The sequence below is a fragment of the Sycon ciliatum genome, chromosome 1 (assembly GCF_964019385.1).
Source record: "Sycon ciliatum chromosome 1, ocSycCili1.1, whole genome shotgun sequence".
NCBI lineage: Eukaryota > Metazoa > Porifera > Calcarea > Leucosolenida > Sycettidae > Sycon > Sycon ciliatum.
In genome coordinates this window covers 37,957,913-37,978,890 of record NC_088643.1, presented here as the reverse complement: position 1 = coordinate 37,978,890, position 20,978 = coordinate 37,957,913, and the positions used below count along the sequence as shown (strand labels likewise).

The 20,978-nt window shown below is 47.6% G+C and overlaps 1 protein-coding gene across 1 annotated transcript in view; it reads left to right on the top strand.

Annotated features, from left to right (window-relative positions):
* The window catches only part of LOC135824454 (beta-secretase 2-like), a 30,806-nt gene that overhangs the window by 3,137 nt on the left and 6,691 nt on the right, over window positions 1-20,978 (top strand). The window contains exons 2-10 of the mRNA XM_065337194.1: window positions 3,980-4,080; window positions 6,064-6,274; window positions 10,335-10,466; window positions 12,739-12,891; window positions 14,232-14,348; window positions 15,041-15,241; window positions 18,552-18,627; window positions 19,931-20,026; window positions 20,714-20,806. Of these exons, the coding sequence (XP_065193266.1) occupies window positions 3,980-4,080; window positions 6,064-6,274; window positions 10,335-10,466; window positions 12,739-12,891; window positions 14,232-14,348; window positions 15,041-15,241; window positions 18,552-18,627; window positions 19,931-20,026; window positions 20,714-20,806 (1,180 nt within the window). The remainder of the gene's footprint in view (window positions 1-3,979; window positions 4,081-6,063; window positions 6,275-10,334; window positions 10,467-12,738; window positions 12,892-14,231; window positions 14,349-15,040; window positions 15,242-18,551; window positions 18,628-19,930; window positions 20,027-20,713; window positions 20,807-20,978) is intronic.

Sequence of the window (20,978 nt, the reverse complement as noted above, 5' to 3'; positions counted from 1 at the left end):
CTGAGGGCAGCGACAGTATTCCGGCATTCATCCTGAAGCATTGTGCAGCAGCCCTCGCCCCGTCGCTATCCATATTAATTAATGCATCCCTTTCGTCTGGCATTGTGCCCGTCTCCCTGAAGATTGCAAATGTTCGACCCCTATTTAAGTCTGGTGACAAGAACGCATCTCGCAATTACCGTCCCATATCTTTGCTGCCAATAGCATCGAAGATCTTGGAGAAGATAGTCCACAAACGCCTGTGTGACTTCTTACAAACCCATTCACTTTTGCCCGCCAATCAGTTTGCGTACCGGCCACAACACTCCACGGAAGACGCCTTGACCTTGGCCATGGACCGCTATCTGTCGTCAGCAGACCACCAGCTACATACTGGCGCAGTACTAGTGGACATGAGCAAGGCATTCGATAAAGTACGGCACCAGCTCATGATCCAAGATTTGTTTGCTTTGGGTGTATCTTCGACTGTTTTGCGTTGGTTTGCGAGCTACTTCACGGACCGTCGACAGAGAGTAGTTCTGGCGAGTGGGCAGTGCTCGGGCCTAACTGCATGCGAGTGTGGAGTCCCTCAGGGTAGTGTACTGGGTCCTTTGCTGTTTTCACTATATACCATGGACGTCCATAGCGTCACCAGCCCAGCACACTCCCAGCTGTTTGCGGATGACATCCTTCTCGACACCGCAAGCAGATCCGTAGCAACCCTAAATCAAGTCTTATCAGTTGCTGTGTCAAACTTGGCTGACTACCTACACGGGAAAGGCCTGGTTTTAAACCCTGACAAGACGCAGGTCTTAGCCATTGAGGCATCACGCCGTAGTACCCTGGAACTCAACGTTAACTGCAACGGGACGCCTCTCACCCAGACCACCACTGCTCGCTTTCTGGGCCTACAGATCGATTCCTGTCTTCGGTGGGACGCGCAGGTCTCCAGCATAGTACGTAAAACTTCCCAGAAGCTAACCACCCTGAGAACCATCCGCCCGTCGCTATCTGAACGCCAGTCGCTCCTCTTCTATTCTGCCCTTATACTTCCTGACATGCTTTATGGATCAAACGCGTTCTTCTCTGCCCTCACGGCTCAGCAGCGGCACCAGCTCACTGTCCTCGACAAGCGATGTGTTCGCTGCGTAGCCAATCTGCCCTTCCTGTCCCATACCACTCCTATATACACTCGCCTTTCCCTGACCCCTGTAATTGAACGTGCCAAATGCAAACTCCGTTTCCTTATGCACCGTGTCCACACCAGCAGCATCAGCCCTCTTCTGAAAGATAGAGTAGCCCTCCAACCTCCCAGTAACACCCGTGGCAATGACAATTGCAAATACGTTGTTCCGCTAACTCGGCGAACATCTGGCGACAGCCGACCATTGGTTTCCGCCGTGAAGCTTTGGAACACCCTGCCACAGGAACTCACGTCCGCTCGTCGTCCAACCCCGTTTAAAAGATTGCTGAAAGTGTTTTTCTACGGTTAATATGGCCGAATAGCACCTCCCTCTGGCATAGGTCCTCATCTTCCTATTTCTCCCTGATTGTTACTTCGTTCGAACTTGACTTGTAATTACCGGTACAAATACTTCCTTTTGACTGTTTCCTCATTTTCGCAAGTGAAGCTTTATCGAGCTACACTTTTTATTCTATCGCCATCATAATATTGGGCATCAATGCCCGTTTGGTTTGCGATGTAAAATAAAACTTCAAACAAACAAAACAGATGCGTCGACTCTGCTCCTGTATAACAGGTTCAGGGAAGATGCGAGCTGTGTTTATTATTATTATTATTATTATTATTATTATTATTATTATTATTATTATTATTATTATTATTATTATTATTATTATTATTATTATTATTATTATTATTATTATTATTATTAATTTCAAATTTGGACTTTTATTGCAATTTGTATTTGCTCGCAGTGGACATAGTTTGATGCGCTCCCCATGATATCAAGCGAATGGCCGAGGGCCCTCTTGATTGGTGTGAGTTGCCAGTATGATGCAAGCCAGATATTGATTGATCGAAGAAGGATAGATTTGCCATCACTGTGGATAAGAGTCATACTGTAGCTCAGTTGGTTAGAGCATTGCTCGCGAATAGCAAGGTCCCTGGTTCGAGTCCCGGTGGTGTGACTGATGATTTTTTCTTTCTTTCATATCTGGCTTGCAAGTGTTGAGTTTCGGAGAGAAAAGAGCATTACGTGGCATGTGGCCTCAAATTTCCTAATTATTATTATTATTATTATTATTATTATTATAAAAAATATGAGCTCAAAATTATTATTATTATTATTATTTAGTGCTGAAACGATTATATCGATTACTCGTTACTTACTCGATAAGAAATAGATCGAACGGTTATTTCGATTTTATCGGCTAAACGAGTAGAATGGTACTTACGCTCGGTATTGGATTTCCCCCCTTTTGGGGCTCGCACAAAGCGTGCATGCATCGAAAGTGTTGCGAGTACGACACGAATATGTACATGACTGCACACTTGCAACATCGATGTACGTGCAAAGTACAAGCGCGATCTGAGAAACATCGACGCGATGACCTTCGCCGTCTTTTGAGCTGACTACTGTTCTTACATACAGCATGCAGGACGGGCAGGCTCAGTATGTGTCTACACTAGCTGCAGGGGCTGGAGTTCCCTCCACGTGCGAGTATTCTTGAGCTAAAGACAGTAAAGTGGTCTTCAGTTTCCTGTTTTCCATTCTGTCGACGGTTCCCGAATCAGTTTGCTCGACGACAAGCTAGGCCTGGCGTCTGGGCCTATTTTGAGCATAGACAGGAAAAGCAACTACAATTTGTAGTTACTTGTTGGTGCGCCTCAAGTCAGCTCATCCGTCGAAATCCGCCGATCTGCACCCCTGGCCGGCTTCTCTGACTTCATCATCGGAGTTAGCAAAGTCACAGGCGAAGGGCACCATCAGCTCTTGGGTTGCAACCAGTGCGTTGCCTCTGTCTTGTCTGTATTCGTCTGGTCAGTCCGAAAAGCTGACGGACTTGTTGCGGGATCATCGGATCTATGCGCCCGCTTTCCGTCGTTGGCAATGTTGGACTCATAATTTTTGGAAATTCACAGAATGTACATGTACTGATGTGGTTACAATAATAATCGTTTAGCCGATAAGCCGATCGTTATGGTATCAGCTAAGCCACTAAGGAAAAAACGTAATCGTTTCAGCACTATTATTATTATTATTATTATTATTATTATTATTATTATTATTATTATTATTATTATTATTATTATTATTATTATTATTAGCTCAGTGGTTAGAGCATCGCTGGCTACAAGCGAGGGTCCCTGGTTCGAGTCCTGGTGGTGACAGTCAATTTTTTCTTCAGACTTTTCCCGTTTGTCTCTTTCCCTCAAACCAGTCAATATTATTATTATTATAAACATTGAACGGCCTCTGCTGGGATGACGACTACACCATAGCTCAGTGGTTAGAGCATCGCTGGCTACAAGCGAGGGTCCCTGGTTCGAGTCCTGGTGGTGGCAGTCAATTTTTTCTTCAGACTTTTCCCGTTTGTCTCTTTCCCTCAAACCAGTTAATATTTTATGACTTGGGGCTCCCCGCGTGCTAGTTTGTACGTGAAGTGTGTGGGTTACAGTGAGGGCTGCGTCCCACCCGCCTGTGTGGATTCACAGGAAGTGTGAGTTACGAAATCTGAAGAAAACATTGAACGGCCTCTGCTGGGATGACGACTACACCATAGCTCAGTGGTTAGAGCATCGCTGGCTACAAGCGAGGGTCCCTGGTTCGAGTCCTGGTGGTGGCAGTCAATTTTTTCTTCAGACTTTTCCCGTTTGTCTCTTTCCCTCAAACCAGTTAATATTATTATTATTATTATGTTAATAAAATGCTGCAATCTGTATGGATGCATGGTTGTACAAGTACTTGCTGCTATACTTGACTAGCCTACGGTGACATGCCATGCACTCTGACATCTACCCCATGCTGTGCTGCAGCTGCGTGTGCTGGTGGATACGGCAAGTACTGACTTTCCCATCGCCACATCAGCTAACAGTGATCCAGCTTCCAAGCTGAGTACCTACTTTGACACGTCACAGTGAGTGCAGCTCAGGATACTCTAGTCAAGGCTGGCTGGTTGCTTAAAATCAAATTTCACCAGTTGTAGTCTTTGGGGTGCTGAGTCTTGGTCCGAGGAAGCTAAGACGCTCCCTTCCTCCTTTATTCCCAAATGAACTCGTAACTTCCACCGAAACTGGGTGACTGCGCCGAAACTGGGTGACTGGGCCGAAACTGGGTGACTGCGCCCTACTACTGTATAAGTACAAATTTTCGTTCACGAAATCTTTCGTTGGATCACTCCACCAGCAGGTTCGTTACAATACTAAATTTCGTTTTTGGTCGAGGCCTGTCACCCCGAACGTTCGGCTTCCTCGGACCAAAACCATTCACTCAGCACCCCGAAGACTACAGCTGGTGAAAAATTGATTTTAGGCTTGACTTCTCCTTTAAGATCCACACCTACTGTATGATCGTAGACATCGGGTCAACACCATCAGCACATGCAGGCAGGATAGCGCGTTGTATGTGCAAAGCTGCACCATTGAAAGCGTAGGGGGTTTACCCATCACCAAAGCATGCACGCATGTGCTAGAATCATGCCGGGAACTGCAACATTACTAGGCTTAACGGCATGCTGCAAGTGCGGGTGTGAAGTAGTATGCTATCTGCAGTAAGAATCATTCAGGTGCATGATTGCAATCCACTGGAAGAGGTGGCTGATAATTGATGAGGTGTTTTAGAAGGTTTTACTCAGCACTTCCGAGTCATGAAAATCCCTAGTAGTTGGGGTGAGAAAGACCACTCCAGCCACGGTTATCACTCCAGCCACGGTTATCACTCCAGCCACGGTTATCACTCCAGCCACGGTTATCACTCCAGCCACGGTTATCACTCCAGCCACGGTTATCACTCCAGCCACGGTTATCACTCCAGCCACTGTTATCACTCCAGCCACGGTTATCACTCCAGCCACGGTTATCACTCCAGCCACGGTTATCACTCCAGCCACGGTTATCACTCCAGCCACGGTTATCACTCCAGCCACAGTTATCACTCCAGCCACGGTTATCACTCCAGCCACGGTTATCACTCCAGCCACGGTTATCACTCCAGCCACGGTTATCACTCCAGCCACGGTTATCACTCCAGCCACGGTTATCACTCCAGCCACGGTTATCACTCCAGCCACGGTTATCACTCCAGCCACGGTTATCACTCCAGCCACGGTTATCACTCCAGCCACGGTTATCACTCCAGCCACGGTTATCACTCCAGCCACGGTTATCACTCCAGCCACGGTTATCACTCCAGCCACGGTTATCTCTCCAGCCACGGTTATCACTCCAGCCACGGTTATCACTCCAGCCACGGTTATCACTCCAGCCACGGTTATCACTCCAGCCACGGTTATCACTCCAGCCACGGTTATCACTCCAGCCACGGTTATCACTCCAGCCACGGTTATCACTCCAGCCACGGTTATCACTCCAGCCACGGTTATCTCTCCAGCCGCGGTTATCACTCCAGCCACGGTTATCACTCCAGCCACGGTTATCACTCCAGCCACGGTTACCACGGTTATCACGGTTATCACTGTTTACCTACATGTACGTGTACCGGCGTGTACTGGTGCCAGTGCCGTGTTTCTCACTCAACTTGATTCGCACCAATCTTCCAAGTCTTGAAATTCTTATCATGTACTGGTAGTAAATCATTGTAACCTTTGTTGTGTAGTGGGTAAACTCAGTCTGTGCAGGACACTCTGGACCTGACCCGCAAGGAACAGTCGAATGATTTGTTTCTAAGTGATGAATCCAATTGCTAATCTACACTGCTGCCGGTCAGGTATACTTACTTCAGTATGAAAGTGTACTGCGTTCACAAGTAGGAGAACTAATAATTATGGTAGAAGAGGGAAGGTCTGGAACCCCGCACGTGTATGTACTCAGAATTACCAGAGATCTGGAGTGGAAGTCCGCTGGGCTCACTTCAGTTGTGTTTGTTCTGCTGTGTTGGGTAGATCTTCATCCTTCGGAAATCAATACACCCCCGTGAATCGATTCTACACGAATACAAGTTACTGGCGTGGAACCCTGGGTCTTGCCCGCGTATCACTGTCCACCTTGAAGCCAGTTTCAGCCTGGATGGTAGCAGTCTATGACTCGAAGAATTTCTTCTTGCCAGAGTGGCAGGGAGCCCTTGGCTTAGCACCATCGGTTTCTGGTGATCTGGTAAGGGTCGGTACCCATTTCCTTCCTAATTGAATCATGACGATGCATATCTGCCAACCACTGATAGTGGGTTTTTTTTTAGGGTTTGCCTCATTTTGTCGGGATAGGTATTTTTTACCCCAGGGACACCCGGACCCCAGTCCATACCGCTCCCCACTGCCCTGTGATGCATTATTGCTCGTAATGATGCTTTGGATATACAGTAAAACCTGGTTTAAGCGACTACCCCGCGGTGCAAACAAAAGCGGTCGTTAAAGCCAGGTGATCTTTAGAACCAGGTCCCATACATTCGTAGCATATCGGATCGTGTACACACATGTGCATGATTGTACACGTACCTCCATGGACTCGTATTGGCAGGTGTGGAGTTCAGTGTTCCCTGCATGCACTTGCTTCGGAGCACACTTCAACCCTGTTGCAGTCAACCCTGCCAGCCAAGATGGCACTTTTGGCTGGTTTTGGTCGCTGTGTGCAGGTCCAATATGGCACTTGGCACACTAAAAGTCGATGGCCTTTTCAGATTTTCATTGTACCTATTTGTAGTACCTCCCGGATCAGTATTTCCACTTGAAATAATATCCACCCCAATGCCTCATTCTTAGCATTCTTTTACTCGCTTCCATGTAATTGGGCTTATTGCCCGTTTGGTATTGCGAATTCAAATAAAAAACACGCACGGCAGGTGGTCGCTGTATCCGGTGCAGTTTCTGTCGAACTGTCCGTGCATGGAAAACGGTCCTTAACCCTTTGGAGTCCATGGTTCGATTTCGAACCAAGGGCATTGTGTATGCATGTGGGCGCAGTCAAACTTTCGGCTCTCGGCCAAATCCTGACCAAATGCAACAATCGAAGGGTCCATGTTGTAGAGAAAACTCTCAGCTATCGCCTCGAACAGGTCTGAAGTCTCTTCGATGAAGTTCGAGTGAGCGGCGAGTGATCAAACATTTTGAATTTTTCTGCGCTGCATGCTGCGAGTCAGTGGTGCGTGAAAAAGGGATTTTCTCAGCTTCAGGACACGCGACACGTGCCATAACCGGCACGGCGCAAAGTCACGGCAAAGTAAGCTGCTACTCAAAAAATGTGAACAGTTCCGAGCTGGATTCAGTGAAATGGCTGCAGGAGACCGATTTTGTCTCAGATCTGGAGCTGGACTCGCGTTTGGAGCGCGTTGTGGCGGACAATGAGTAGTGCTCTTGGCGAGTTTGGGCTTATTGTATTTCTCTCCTCAAGAGCTTTCCAACGAGCCCAAGATCTTCAAAATCGGTTAAGTAGAACCAAAGTTATGTTGGAAATTGAGTGCGCATTTTCGTGACGGCCACAAATACTGAGGAAGCAAAAAAGTTATGGACTCCAAAGGGTTAAAAGCAGGTGGTCACTAAAACCGGAGGTCGCGTACACCAGGTTTTACTGTTGTGATGAAAACACTGAAAACAAAAGGGTAGCCTATAGCCGATACGAACTGCACAGAGGAAGTACTATGAAGCAGTTGTGCTTCACAGCAAGTGTAGAAATGCGACCTTTCTGGGCCATATTTGTCCTCCTTGTCCCCAATGTCCTATTGTACTGCTGATATTTGTAAACCTTTGTAGAGTGACTGTGTGATGACTACCATGTACAGCCATAGAGCTATAGGAACTCAGTTGTCATAAAGTACTAGTGTAGCGTATAGCGTATTCCCGTACGTTAGCATATCCCGTATGTTACTGTATTCCCGTACGTTAGCATATCTCCGTACTGTATCCCCATACGTTAGCGCATCCCCGTACATTAGCGCACGGAGTCTGCCTTTGTATTAAAGCTGCTGCTCACGTATAGCCAGTTAGTTAATTTAGTTGCGAGTTAATTTCGTTGCCAGTACATTTCAATTGTCAGTGACAGTGTGTTCACTGAGACCCTTGTATTTTTACCTCCGAGAGAGACTGCGGCCCGCTACAAATTGGTGGCAGCGGTAAATTCATTTTGTTTCATTCTAAACCTAGCTTTGTTACTTTACACGTTTCTCAGACCCCATGGCCCAACCTGCTGCAGCTCCCTGCGACAAATCAAGATGAGAATCATGTTTCTTGCCTTCCTGGGCTTGGCCCTGCTTATTAGTCTGCAGCACAGTCAGGGTGCTAGCGTGGATCACCCTTCTCTCCGCACGGCACTCACTGGAGACTCCGATGGCGATTCCAAGCGACCCGCTACCTACATGTATACTACCGGTAGTGATGGCGAAGCTGATGAGGACGACGACATGCAGGCTGCTGACCAAGACAAGGAGGGTATTCCCCAAGACCAGCAGCGTTTGATTTTTGACGGCACGCAGTTGGCAGACGGCCGAACCCTGAGTGACCACAACGTTCAGCAGGAGTCCACTATTCACTTGGTACTTTTTCTCCGTGGTGGGATGCAGATTTTCGTCACCAATCTTCCTGGCTAGACAATCACTCTTTACGTTTCGCCAAGCGATTCTATCGACAATGTGAAGATCACGATTCAAGACGAGGAGGGAGGTCATTTGTCTGATGCCGAGCTAGCCGCTCTGAGTGACCGGCTCAACCAAGATGAAGATAAAACCTGGCTCGCCCTCCGCCATAGCTCCAGCCGCCGCCGTGGTTACTAACGCTGATTCCAGGTATGGCATTTTCTTTCCTGTCTTCCTTCAGTCTCCCTGTTTTCTTCAGTCTTCCTTTATGCGAGTGTGTGAATCCAGTTTAGTTTGGTAGACGTCCGATCATGGTGAGCCACGGTCTACCCAGCTAACCTGGGACAATGTGTGTGACAATGCCCCGTATAGTGAATAGTGATAATTATATGGTATAGTGTATTCAGTTCGGTTTTTGAACTGCGATGTTCCTGGCGGGTTGTGCCAGCGTTGTGCAGCAAGCGTGCTGTGGTTTTCAGGTCCTATTTGGAGGACAGTTCTTTCCCCTTTTGACCCCGTGAGATCGTGTGAACCTGGTGTGCTTCTACTTTATGATTTGTTTATCAGTTCATTCTTCTGTCTATTCCAAACGTTATCATTTCCGATATTATTTGCCATACTCCGCTTGACGCTCTCCCAGCAATTTGCGATCTACTATAATGTTCACGACTCCATACCTGTATTATATTATGCAAGTCAACCATTCTGCCTATCTCTTATCTTCGAGTTTATTCCGACGCGACCATGCATGCCGCCAGTTTTTTCTAAAATAGCAGCCAGTGGTTGGTGTCCAGCTATAACCTAGTATTCGAATCATGAGGACGTGATTGTATTTGAGAGGGGAGGTGTAGCGTATAGCGTATTCCCGTACGTTAGCATATCCCGTATGTTACTGTATTCCCGTACGTTAGCATATCCCCGTACTGTATCCCCATACGTTAGCGTATCCCCGTACATTAGCGCACGGAGTCTGCCTTTGTATTAAAGCTGCTGCTCACGTATAGCCAGTTAGTTAATTTAGTTGCGAGTTAATTTCGTTGCCAGTACATTTCAATTGTCAGTTACATTTTGTTCACTGAGACCCTTGTATTTTTGCCTCCGAGAGAGACTGCGGCCCGCTACACTAGCACCACCACCACGTAGTCTGGCTCAACCTGGGCAAAATGTAGTCGACTCCACTTATAATGAACTTGCATATAGCGAATGTCGTGCTATAGCAATCCGCTGTTCATATCCCTGCTGAACCCATATGACATTGGCCTTTTGTGGCGAACCATTTTCGTTTGTAACAAACCGTTTCTTACAGGATCACATGTAAACGAAGTACAGTCGTACAGTCATTGGTCACATGTCAGTCACAATGTGTTGCTTCTGTGGTATGAGTGCATTTCTGCTATAAAGAACTTTGGGCCTTCGGCTATTTAGAACTTATTCTCCTGCTGGTCATAACTCATAACTTTTTTGTCTTTCTCCTTTTTTCCATATTTAAATTGACTCACCATCCGAGTTTGCCTGCACAATGGTGTTTGTTGTGTCAGGACATGTTGGCTGTATAGTACATGTTGGCTGTATAGTACATGTTGGCGATATACAGAGTGGCCTGGTGAATTACTGGTCATATTCCTTGTTTCGATCATGCTGCTTGATTCATAGGCTCAGGGAGGTCAAGTCCATCAGTCGACGTTCAGTGCATTCTATGATGTAGGCAGGGTGTTTTTTAACAAGTTCTCCTTGCAACTCTGCGGTGTCTCACAGCAAGGCAGTACTACCACTCAAGGAAACTTAGTAAGTAGCATTGCTGATTGCTGTACACGTTTGAGTGCTTGGTATTTCCCATAGCCTGGGGGGGGGGGGGGGGGGGGATATTGCACCTCGGAAGGGCGTTTTTGGTGCTGGTACAGTCGAGCACTACTCACTCATAATTCGGGTCAGCCTGGGATCATGGCCAACACCTTAGAATGAAAATTGTGATGCGAATTAGCGGCAGTGGCTATCGTCACAGTATTGTGGAATTGTACGCTTTTAAATTCTTCACTGTCTGGGTGGGTGGGTGAAAGATTGAAATCAGTAGACCCGGGTGCTCGTAGGTCAACACTGTTGTCCTAATTACGGCCACCCGCCGACCATATTTCATGGTCTGTTATTATATTCGACTCGAAATCTTTGCTGAGAGGATTATTCGATATGTTCTTCTAGGAAGCCAATTTCCACGGGCCTTTGATAAGCAGGGGAGTTTCATATCATGGGAGTGGGTTTTTTTTTGTAATGCACCGGAGGATACACTCAGTGTGCTGAAAGTGCTGAGCACCGCGGAGGCAGAGCGTAATACAGAAACCTATACAGCCCCACATTCACGCACAGCTTTTCATACAGCGCTACAAAACCCACCCTCTCATGGCATATACACCAGCATGGTCAGTACCCCATGCTCCTGTTGCCACTGGTGATTGAGAAAGCATGAAACCTTGATTAAGTAGCAGCAAACACGCCTTGATTGCCCTTGTTGTTCTGTAACGCTGTCACAACATACACATTGGGTTATATTGCTTACGAAAGTCAACAACGCCACAACCGATTTTGATTGGACACAGCATCAAACAGACCATTCAAACATAAGAGCCAGCTTAGAGCTCAGAAAGTGACCAGACTAGAAGAAGTTAAAAAGAACCACCAGTCATTGCAAAAAGGTGGAAACCGTCCAGGTATCTCCACCACTGTCTCCCGCGGTTTTCATACCGCAGCTGATTCGTCTCCAAGCCAACTAAAGCAGGTTGCCTTTCGCCAACAAAGCACCGTTTGGCAAGGTAAGCTGGTGTAGGTACTGGGGGTACTTGCCAAACATAACGTTTCAGTGCATTCGTCGTAAGTGAAGGATAGCATGGTCGCGCTTAGCCGAAATAGCATCAGGTATTTTCACTCGTCTCCTAGCCAGTCAGAATTAGAGCACCCTATGTGACACCAAAAATTGACATGAAAAATCAAAACGCTCGGGAGAAAGAGATCGGTTGAAAAAATGACTTGGTTCAATCAAGTGTGGCCTCCAAACAAACTTCGACCATAATAGCTTCCATCCTTGTGCAGGTGTCTGGCAAGTGATTACGGGGGGTGTATTTCTAGTGTGAGATTTACCTCAGCAAACAATTACTGTTACAGTGACTGGACTAATTCGACATCCCAGGTCTACTACGAAGAAATAATTCAACTTATTTCATAATGATTATTACAACATTTCGGAGTTGATCTTTGTCAATGCTGGTTTGAGAGCTTGCACATCATTGTGAACCTGATGAAGGCAATTTGCCGAAATGTTGTAATAATCGTTATGAAATGAGTTGAATTATTGCAGAGAGAGTGTGGGCTCTACTCTTAACTGTCTCTCTAAGAAAGATAGCATTAATTGTTCAAAGATGCCCAGATGACTATATTTCTAACATGGCTGAGCTATTGCATGCTAATTCAGAGGAGGAAGTACAGCTGGAACATTCTACCGCTTGGTTTTTTCTTCCTGGACCGTGCCAGTCGGGGAAAAAACATCGCGCAGATGGACGCAGTAGTGAGGGGAAAAGCTGGGTGTATATCCCCCATGCCTGTTTATCATCATGGAAGCATGGCAAAGCACATCATAGTAAACAGCTGGGAAAAAAACAAGATCAAGATGCACAGAAATGAAGGGTGGGAGGGCATGGACACTGGTGAGACTCAGAAACGTGCGCAGTGACTGACGAAGCCAGGAAAGGAAATAACGATGAAGAACACACCGGGTGCCATATTTGCAGCCGAAAAATGTTGCACGAGAAATCACTCACTGCACTCGGCTGGCAAGGAATACAACCTCTCATAACAAACTTCTGTGAAATAGGCTTTTATACAAGAGAGTAGGGTTAAACCGTAGTAGAAGAAGACGAGTTGGGCTGCTGACAACACTTGAGCTCCACCAACTGTACTGCTGTGACTCTCTGATCTACACTTACATGCACTGGCTTCTGAGCTGTGTAGCCACTTCTGTTGCCACGGTTACCAAGCTGGGTTTTCAATGCTGTGGTTTATGTGTACGCAGGTATGGGGTAACAACCTGAAGTCGCTGTACACTGGGCCAATTCTGTACACTCCGTACGTACCGGCCACACTGTACGTAGTGGCTGTCAACCATATAGCTGTCAACGGAGTAAAGGTGACGGCCACGGCTAGCAATGATTCAGCAACAGTGACGGTAGGCATGTATAGAGATGCATGGGTGTGTTTCCTAGGGTAAGACCTCCACAGCATGTATGTATTGTTTACTATTATTATTAATCGCATTTCCGCGTCGATGTCAGCAATTTCTACATGATAAATGCCCTCAGATTCGCATATGCTGAATGGATATGGACGGGAAGAGAACGGGAAGAGGACGGGAAGAGGACGGGAAGAAGACGGGAAGAGGACGGGAAGAGGACGGGAAGAGGACAGCCAACAATAGACAACATGACAAGGGTCAGGAAAAACAGACCAATAGCTAGCACGAGGCACAACATCAAGGCCCGAAAGGCAGAGTATTGCAACAAATGACAGTTTTAAACAGACAAACAAATGCCAGGACGAAAGATTGTTGCACTGTGTGTGTTGCACTGTGCCGGAAGAACGACAGAGTTCCCAGAACTATGTGATCCTCGATGTCAGCCGCAGACGGAGCGGCACAAGGCATCCCACTGTCCGCGGTCCCGCGACAAGTCTCTGAGGGATTGCAGGCCAGACGAGTCTGTGATGCCTTGCCTCCCTGCACCCCGGAGGTCCCGCGACAGGACAACCGGCAGTGTTGTGAGTGGTCTGCCACGCCAAGGAGAAGCTTGCACATGGAAACAACTCTCCATTGCCATAACAGCTGGACATCCGTCTGGCAGACGTAGTACGTGCCCGAACAGCCTCCACCGTGCTGCTTTTATGATCTGGCTGATCGGTTGCGCTGCGCATTGTTTGTAGAGGGCGCTGTTATTGACTTTTTGTTTACTGTATTGTAATCTAAGGCATTAAACCAGGGGTGGGGGGGGGGTATCCTCTGCACCATCCCAGAGCACCATGCCATGTCAGATTTTACTGTATGTAACTTGTACCTCAGTGATGCCGGTAAGCAGTGACAGAGAGAGAGCAGCACTGAGAGACGAGGTCAGGCGACGTGTCTCGTCATGGATGGAAGTGCCCAGTACAGAATGCTTGTCAGTTCCAATATCCCACTATTCCTACTATATACTGTAAAAGCAGACATTTTCGGTAACCTTGGTGCCGAAATGTTTACGAAAAATAAAACGCACCGAAAATGTCGGTACTGCACTAGTACAGTTACCTGGAAAACGGGTTTACTAAAAATATTACACCACCGAAGATGTCTGCGTTTACAGTACTCCATTGGGTGAACACGCCAGCACGGTGCCGCTCCACTGCCGCAAGAGTGTCCAATGCCGTACATATATACGGCAGAGCTTGCTATACAGTAGAGTGAACGAGGTACACAACTGAACACCCTTTCTTTCTACTGAGTTTATTGGGCATACATGTCATGTGAATACTTTACAGACGAATAACACCACGCTAACTGCAGTGCTGGACAGTGCTACAACCGGCCTCCGATTTCCCGCAACTGGATTGTATCAACAGGTTGTGTCCAGCATAAGAAACTCAACTATGATGAATGTTAGTAAATGCTTGCACTGTGTAAGGCACATTTCGTATTCCTCTTAAAAAACCCATTATGATAGACACGTATCTCAAATATCATGTGTGTTAATTAGTCCAATCGATGATTTAAAAGTTTATTGGTGGCCATTTTAAAGGATGCAAAAAGCTGGAGAAGTGTACAGTTTTCATATCGAAATGTTTGTAGATTCTCCAAAGCTCTTCCAGAAGATGTTTCTCGAAAGACCAGCAGAAAATATGAGTACACGCTAACCACTTGAAACTTGCAAGTCATTGTTACTTTCTCACATGCTGCATGTAGCAGAAGGTATCCACTCACTACACAGCAACACAGTCATGCAAGATGCCGAGTGGTGTCACATTACATTATGCCGAGAGAGAGAGAGAGAGAGAGAGAGAGAGAGAGAGAGTGAGAGAGAGTGTGTGCGTGTGTGTGTGTGTGTGTGTGTGTGTGTGTGTGTGTGTGTGCGTGCGTGCGTGTGTGCATGCGTGCGTGTGCGATGGGATGTTAAGACCTAGCAGTCATAGATTCTGCTAGCGATCGAACTTACATCTTAAAATTATGACATGTGAGCAGCATGCACTGACCGTGAGTGTGTAAACCTACTGGAAAGGGGTAGATAGGTGTTCTAGAATAGAACAAAATCACTTCAGTTCCACTGATTGGATGTGTGTTGTATGGTACACAGACTGACAGTGACTTCAGGAGAACCGTGGCTCTCTGCACTCAAAGTGATGATTTCTGGCGGGGATCGGTTTCATGCTGCATCTCGATTGGCACCAATAGCAGTGAGCTGTTTGGGGGTTTTCCCAACATCAGCATTGCTATACCACAGGCAGTGTGGTATCTGGCCGAGCCGAAAGAATTTTTACTTACAGTTACACCTCAGGTAAGATCCACCTAGACATACCACGAGCATGATTCATGCCACACAGCAGTCCCCTGCACTTTCCCCCACTTCAGTCCACATCCAAGCATGCATGGCAGCAAGCGTGGAAAGGGTTTCCTTAAACGTCTGTGGTACGAGTGCTGGTCGGACCCGTAAACAGAACTTGTGTATAGAGTGCATTCTGTTCTAACTTAGAAACTCGGATGTAGAGCCAAAAATAAATGTAGAAAGGAAAGTGGCAAATGGATACGAGCTAATAAGAGTAACTGTCCAGTACTGTAACTAAATACTGTTACAGTCAAAAAGCCACTAGAAAAAAACTGGCGTAAAACTGACAGAGACTGAGGCATTCAATGGCCTGACACCTAGCTGCAACACACCTCCGAAGCCCTAACCAACAGCACCTTCTGACTGTACACAGTATCCAGATACAGTGGTGGACAGTTACTCTTTTAACTCGTGTCCATATTTTCCTTTCCTTTCTACACTCGTCTCTTCTGAATCTTCTCAGTTTGTTTTAAATTCACATTTTCAGACATCATTGTCATAGTAAGAAAGGTTTGCTCCCCACACCGGAGCTCGCGCTATTCCGCCGACTTTACTTGACACTTGACTGACTCACGACTGCCATCCCGAGCACACGAGAAGTCCATCGAACCTTCGACTCGGCAAACCTGCAAGAAAGCACCACTCCCTGCTCAATACACAGTGTTTCGGGGAATTCACCCCTCATCAGTTGAGCTTGAGTAGGCTGAGGAAGATTGTGCCTGAAGAGCACCACTTATATAGTGTTCTCCAGGCACAAACATCACCAGGGATACAAACTTACAGAGACGCTCTGTTTCCAGCGCGACAAACACCTCGTGAACACCAGATAGCAGCGTGAGTCAGTGTCGCTCCTGGACGGTAAGACAGACGTCGAGGACCCTCGGTCATTCGCAACGCTGTCACCTCCAAACCAACTAGTCGCAAGCCCGCGCTGGGCACAACAGTACGAAGTAGTGGTTGCGACTTCGGCGATGACTTGTAAGAAAGGTTTGCTCCCCACACCGGAGCTCGCGCTATTCCGCCGACTTTACTTGACACTTGACTGACTCACGACTGCCATCCCGAGCACACGAGAAGTCCATCGAACCTTCGACTCGGCAAACCTGCAAGAAAGCACCACTCCCTGCTCAATACACAGTGTTTCGGGGAATTCACCCCTCATCAGTTGAGCTTGAGTAGGCTGAGGAAGATTGTGCCTGAAGAGCACCACTTATATAGTGTTCTCCAGGCACAAACATCACCAGGGATACAAACTTACAGAGACGCTCTGTTTCCAGCGCGACAAACACCTCGTGAACACCAGATAGCAGCGTGAGTCAGTGTCGCTCCTGGACGGTAAGACAGACGTCGAGGACCCTCGGTCATTCGCAACGCTGTCACCTCCAAACCAACTAGTCGCAAGCCCGCGCTGGGCACAACAGTACGAAGTAGTGGTTGCGACTTCGGCGATGACTTGTAAGAAAGGTTTGCTCCCCACACCGGAGCTCGCGCTATTCCGCCGACTTTACTTGACACTTGACTGACTCACGACTGCCATCCCGAGCACACGAGAAGTCCATCGAACCTTCGACTCGGCAAACCTGCAAGAAAGCACCACTCCCTGCTCAATACACAGTGTTTCGGGGAATTCACCCCTCATCAGTTGAGCTTGAGTAGGCTGAGGAAGATTGTGCCTGAAGAGCACCACTTATATAGTGTTCTCCAGGCACAAACATCACCAGGGATACAAACTTACAGAGACGCTCTGTTTCCAGCGCGACAAACACCTCGTGAACACCAGATAGCAGCGTGAGTCAGTGTCGCTCCTGGACGGTAAGACAGACGTCGAGGACCCTCGGTCATTCGCAACGCTGTCACCTCCAAACCAACTAGTCGCAAGCCCGCGCTGGGCACAACAGTACGAAGTAGTGGTTGCGACTTCGGCGATGACTCCGAGCTCCGGTGTGGGGAGCAAACCTTTCTTACAAGTCATCGCCGAAGTCGCAACCACTACTTCGTACTGTTGTGCCCAGCGCGGGCTTGCGACTAGTTGGTTTGGAGGTGACAGCGTTGCGAATGACCGAGGGTCCTCGACGTCTGTCTTACCGTCCAGGAGCGACACTGACTCACGCTGCTATCTGGTGTTCACGAGGTGTTTGTCGCGCTGGAAACAGAGCGTCTCTGTAAGTTTGTATCCCTGGTGATGTTTGTGCCTGGAGAACACTATATAAGTGGTGCTCTTCAGGCACAATCTTCCTCAGCCTACTCAAGCTCAACTGATGAGGGGTGAATTCCCCGAAACACTGTGTATTGAGCAGGGAGTGGTGCTTTCTTGCAGGTTTGCCGAGTCGAAGGTTCGATGGACTTCTCGTGTGCTCGGGATGGCAGTCGTGAGTCAGTCAAGTGTCAAGTAAAGTCGGCGGAATAGCGCGAGCTCCGGTGTGGGGAGCAAACCTTTCTTACAAGTCATCGCCGAAGTCGCAACCACTACTTCGTACTGTTGTGCCCAGCGCGGGCTTGCGACTAGTTGGTTTGGAGGTGACAGCGTTGCGAATGACCGAGGGTCCTCGACGTCTGTCTTACCGTCCAGGAGCGACACTGACTCACGCTGCTATCTGGTGTTCACGAGGTGTTTGTCGCGCTGGAAACAGAGCGTCTCTGTAAGTTTGTATCCCTGGTGATGTTTGTGCCTGGAGAACACTATATAAGTGGTGCTCTTCAGGCACAATCTTCCTCAGCCTACTCAAGCTCAACTGATGAGGGGTGAATTCCCCGAAACACTGTGTATTGAGCAGGGAGTGGTGCTTTCTTGCAGGTTTGCCGAGTCGAAGGTTCGATGGACTTCTCGTGTGCTCGGGATGGCAGTCGTGAGTCAGTCAAGTGTCAAGTAAAGTCGGCGGAATAGCGCGAGCTCCGGTGTGGGGAGCAAACCTTTCTTACAAGTCATCGCCGAAGTCGCAACCACTACTTCGTATCATTGTCATAGCACAGTAGATCATCTTAGGCACTTCAAAGTATTCAGGTCAAACATCCAAGCAGGTGCCGCCCATTTGGAGGTCACCACTGATATCTAACTCTATCTAGCAAGGTCTGTTTGGGCCGGGCTTAAACTTGGCTTTGGAAAAAAATATTTTTTTCATTGATACCAGGTTCGGCCTAATTGTCTCTGTGCTGCGCTGATGAGTCAACAAAGGATGAAACAGCATGCTGTCTGCCGATTGCATACCTAAAATGTGTGTTTTGTCCATCTGCTGCTCTAATAATTTTAATGCTTGACATGCAGCTGTATCTGGTCCCCACCAGAGTTTCGAGCGCTCCACGAAAATGCTATCGGTTCTCTATCTCAGCATCTGATAATGGTAAGCACTACTGCCATTGCAATTACTGGTCGACACTGATGGCACTTGGCCCCAGGCGGGTCATCGTGAGCGACCTTGGGAAAGGACACGGAAATTTACTTATTCCCGAAGCTATACAAAATACGTTACTTTAGTAGTGTCTGGCGCTAGACAAAGTCCAAAGCGTGTTAATGTGTGTGCGTGCGTGCATGTGTTGTTGTTGTTGTGGCGTCGGGGTGTCACCACGTGACACGCCATGCCTGGCGTGCTATCCCATAAATGTCTCGTACCGTACCATAAAAGAATTCTGGTCATATATTCGAATAGTGCTTTCAACGGCAGGACAACAACGCGAAGCAACTTGGTAGAATGTGTCTGAATATGCGGTGTGTATCGATGGAATGGAAGCAGGGTGATAGGGCGGGTTTGAACCCCATGCTATGTGAGAAAGTCAAAAAGGAGAAAAGCTAGGGCCATAGCGTGATGTAACTTCTTGGTAGAATTTTTTAAGTTAGAGTTGAGTTGAAGTTTCTTTTGCTAACTTAAAAAAAGGAACGAGAGGGCATGACAGGCCAACGTCCTCGCTATGCTTGGTGTCTACCTAAACTGTAGGTGATCATGCCATGATGCGTGTTATTCAAACTGATAGAAACGTCTTTGCGTCTTTACATGTTTTTATACTGTATTGCACAAACATGTACTCAATATTCGTATAATGATTATGCGTATATTGCCCTTCTTCAAATTTTGTCAAGAGGCTTCCATACCTGCATGTTCTAAATTTGCCAGCATAAAAAGCAAATTTGAGACTGCAAAGAGTCCACACATCGGTGAGCTGCACTTCTCTTCAAGAATGGAGTTTTGGATGGCTCTTTTCCTTGAAGCCTTTCCTGTCAGTTTGGTGCTGGAATTATCAGAATTACACCCGTGCTTTGAAGTACATGTACATGGAAGCGGCAAATGCGATCTCGGCCTTTGGCCTCTGGTTGGTGGATCTGATCTATCCTCCCCCACCGTGTAGGAGCCGCATCTGACGCCTGATCATTGGGTGGTGGTGTCCCACGGAAGCGGAAAGGTGGTTCTTGACCCGCCCTGTACGCAAACCCATGCATTTTTTTAAGTACAGTAAAACCTGCCCTTGGTGCAGAGGAACTGTCACAGGATTCCGCATGGTCCAGGGATGCACGTTCGATCCACAGCACTCTCGTACATGAACATTTGTCCGGTCACTACCGGATTCCGCTGGGTACACGGTCCGGCTAACGCAGGTTTATCTCAGGACAATGGCAGGGATGATATTTGCACATCTTTTTGTTCTTGGCAGATGCCCTTGTTTTCGGCACAGGACTGTTGGAAGGATACTACGTCGTCTTTGATCGTGAAGAGAAACGAATTGGATTTGCAGCCTCGGCTTGTCCCGGTATGTCGCAATAAGAACCAAAAAGCATGTTCTCTTCAGCTTAGGGAATTGCAGTAGTCATATTGGGATTGCTGACCCCCTCCCCTGATTCTTAGACTACTGCAGGTTGTGTAGTTACTACATCTGCAAGGAGACCAGTTCAGTAAGGTTCTGTAGCTAACCTATGTCATGTCTGTGTGATGCCGGTGTTGCTCAATTATACCTGTATGTCCTGTTGCTCAACAATGTGTGTGTTTGTGTGAGCGTGTTGGTGAGCGTGTGTGTGTGTGTGTGTGAGAGCGTGTGAGTGTGTTTGTGTGCGAGTGCGAGTGCATGTGTGTGCGAGTGTGTGTGTGTGTGTGTGTGTGTGTGTGTGTGCATTCGTGTGTGTGTGTGTGTGTGTGCATTCGTGTGTGCATGTGTATGTGTGTGTGCATGTGTGTGTGTGTGTGTGTGTGTGTGTGTGTGTGTGTGTGTGTGTGTGTGTGTGTGTGTGTGTGTGTGTGTGTGTGTGTGTGTGTGTGTGAATGCGTTTTGTGCTGTTTGCTATGCCTATAATATGCTGTTACAATGCTGCTGCATGTGCGGTTGCTATGTGTATGGTTACTATGCCTGTGTGTGTGTGTCATTGCTCAACCACTCAACACATGTGTCCTGTTGCTCCCTTCCGGTATTCTAACCGACACATGACGACAACACGTGACCCAGACCTGGATCCAGTATTGCAGAAACCTGGTATTCTTGGACCATACCTAACCGATGGTGTCACCACTGCTGTCCATTCCTCTGTCACCACTGCTGGTACGTGCTATTGCTATTGCTGCTGCTGCTGCTGATGATGATCAGTAATTGTCTCATGCCATTCAAACAGCTCCAAGTTGAGCCTGTTCAGAGTTGGGGGCTCTGGGCAGTGGTAGGGGGGGGGGGGGGGGGGTGGAGGGGGGGGGGGGGGGGGAGGGGAGCTTGCAACTTC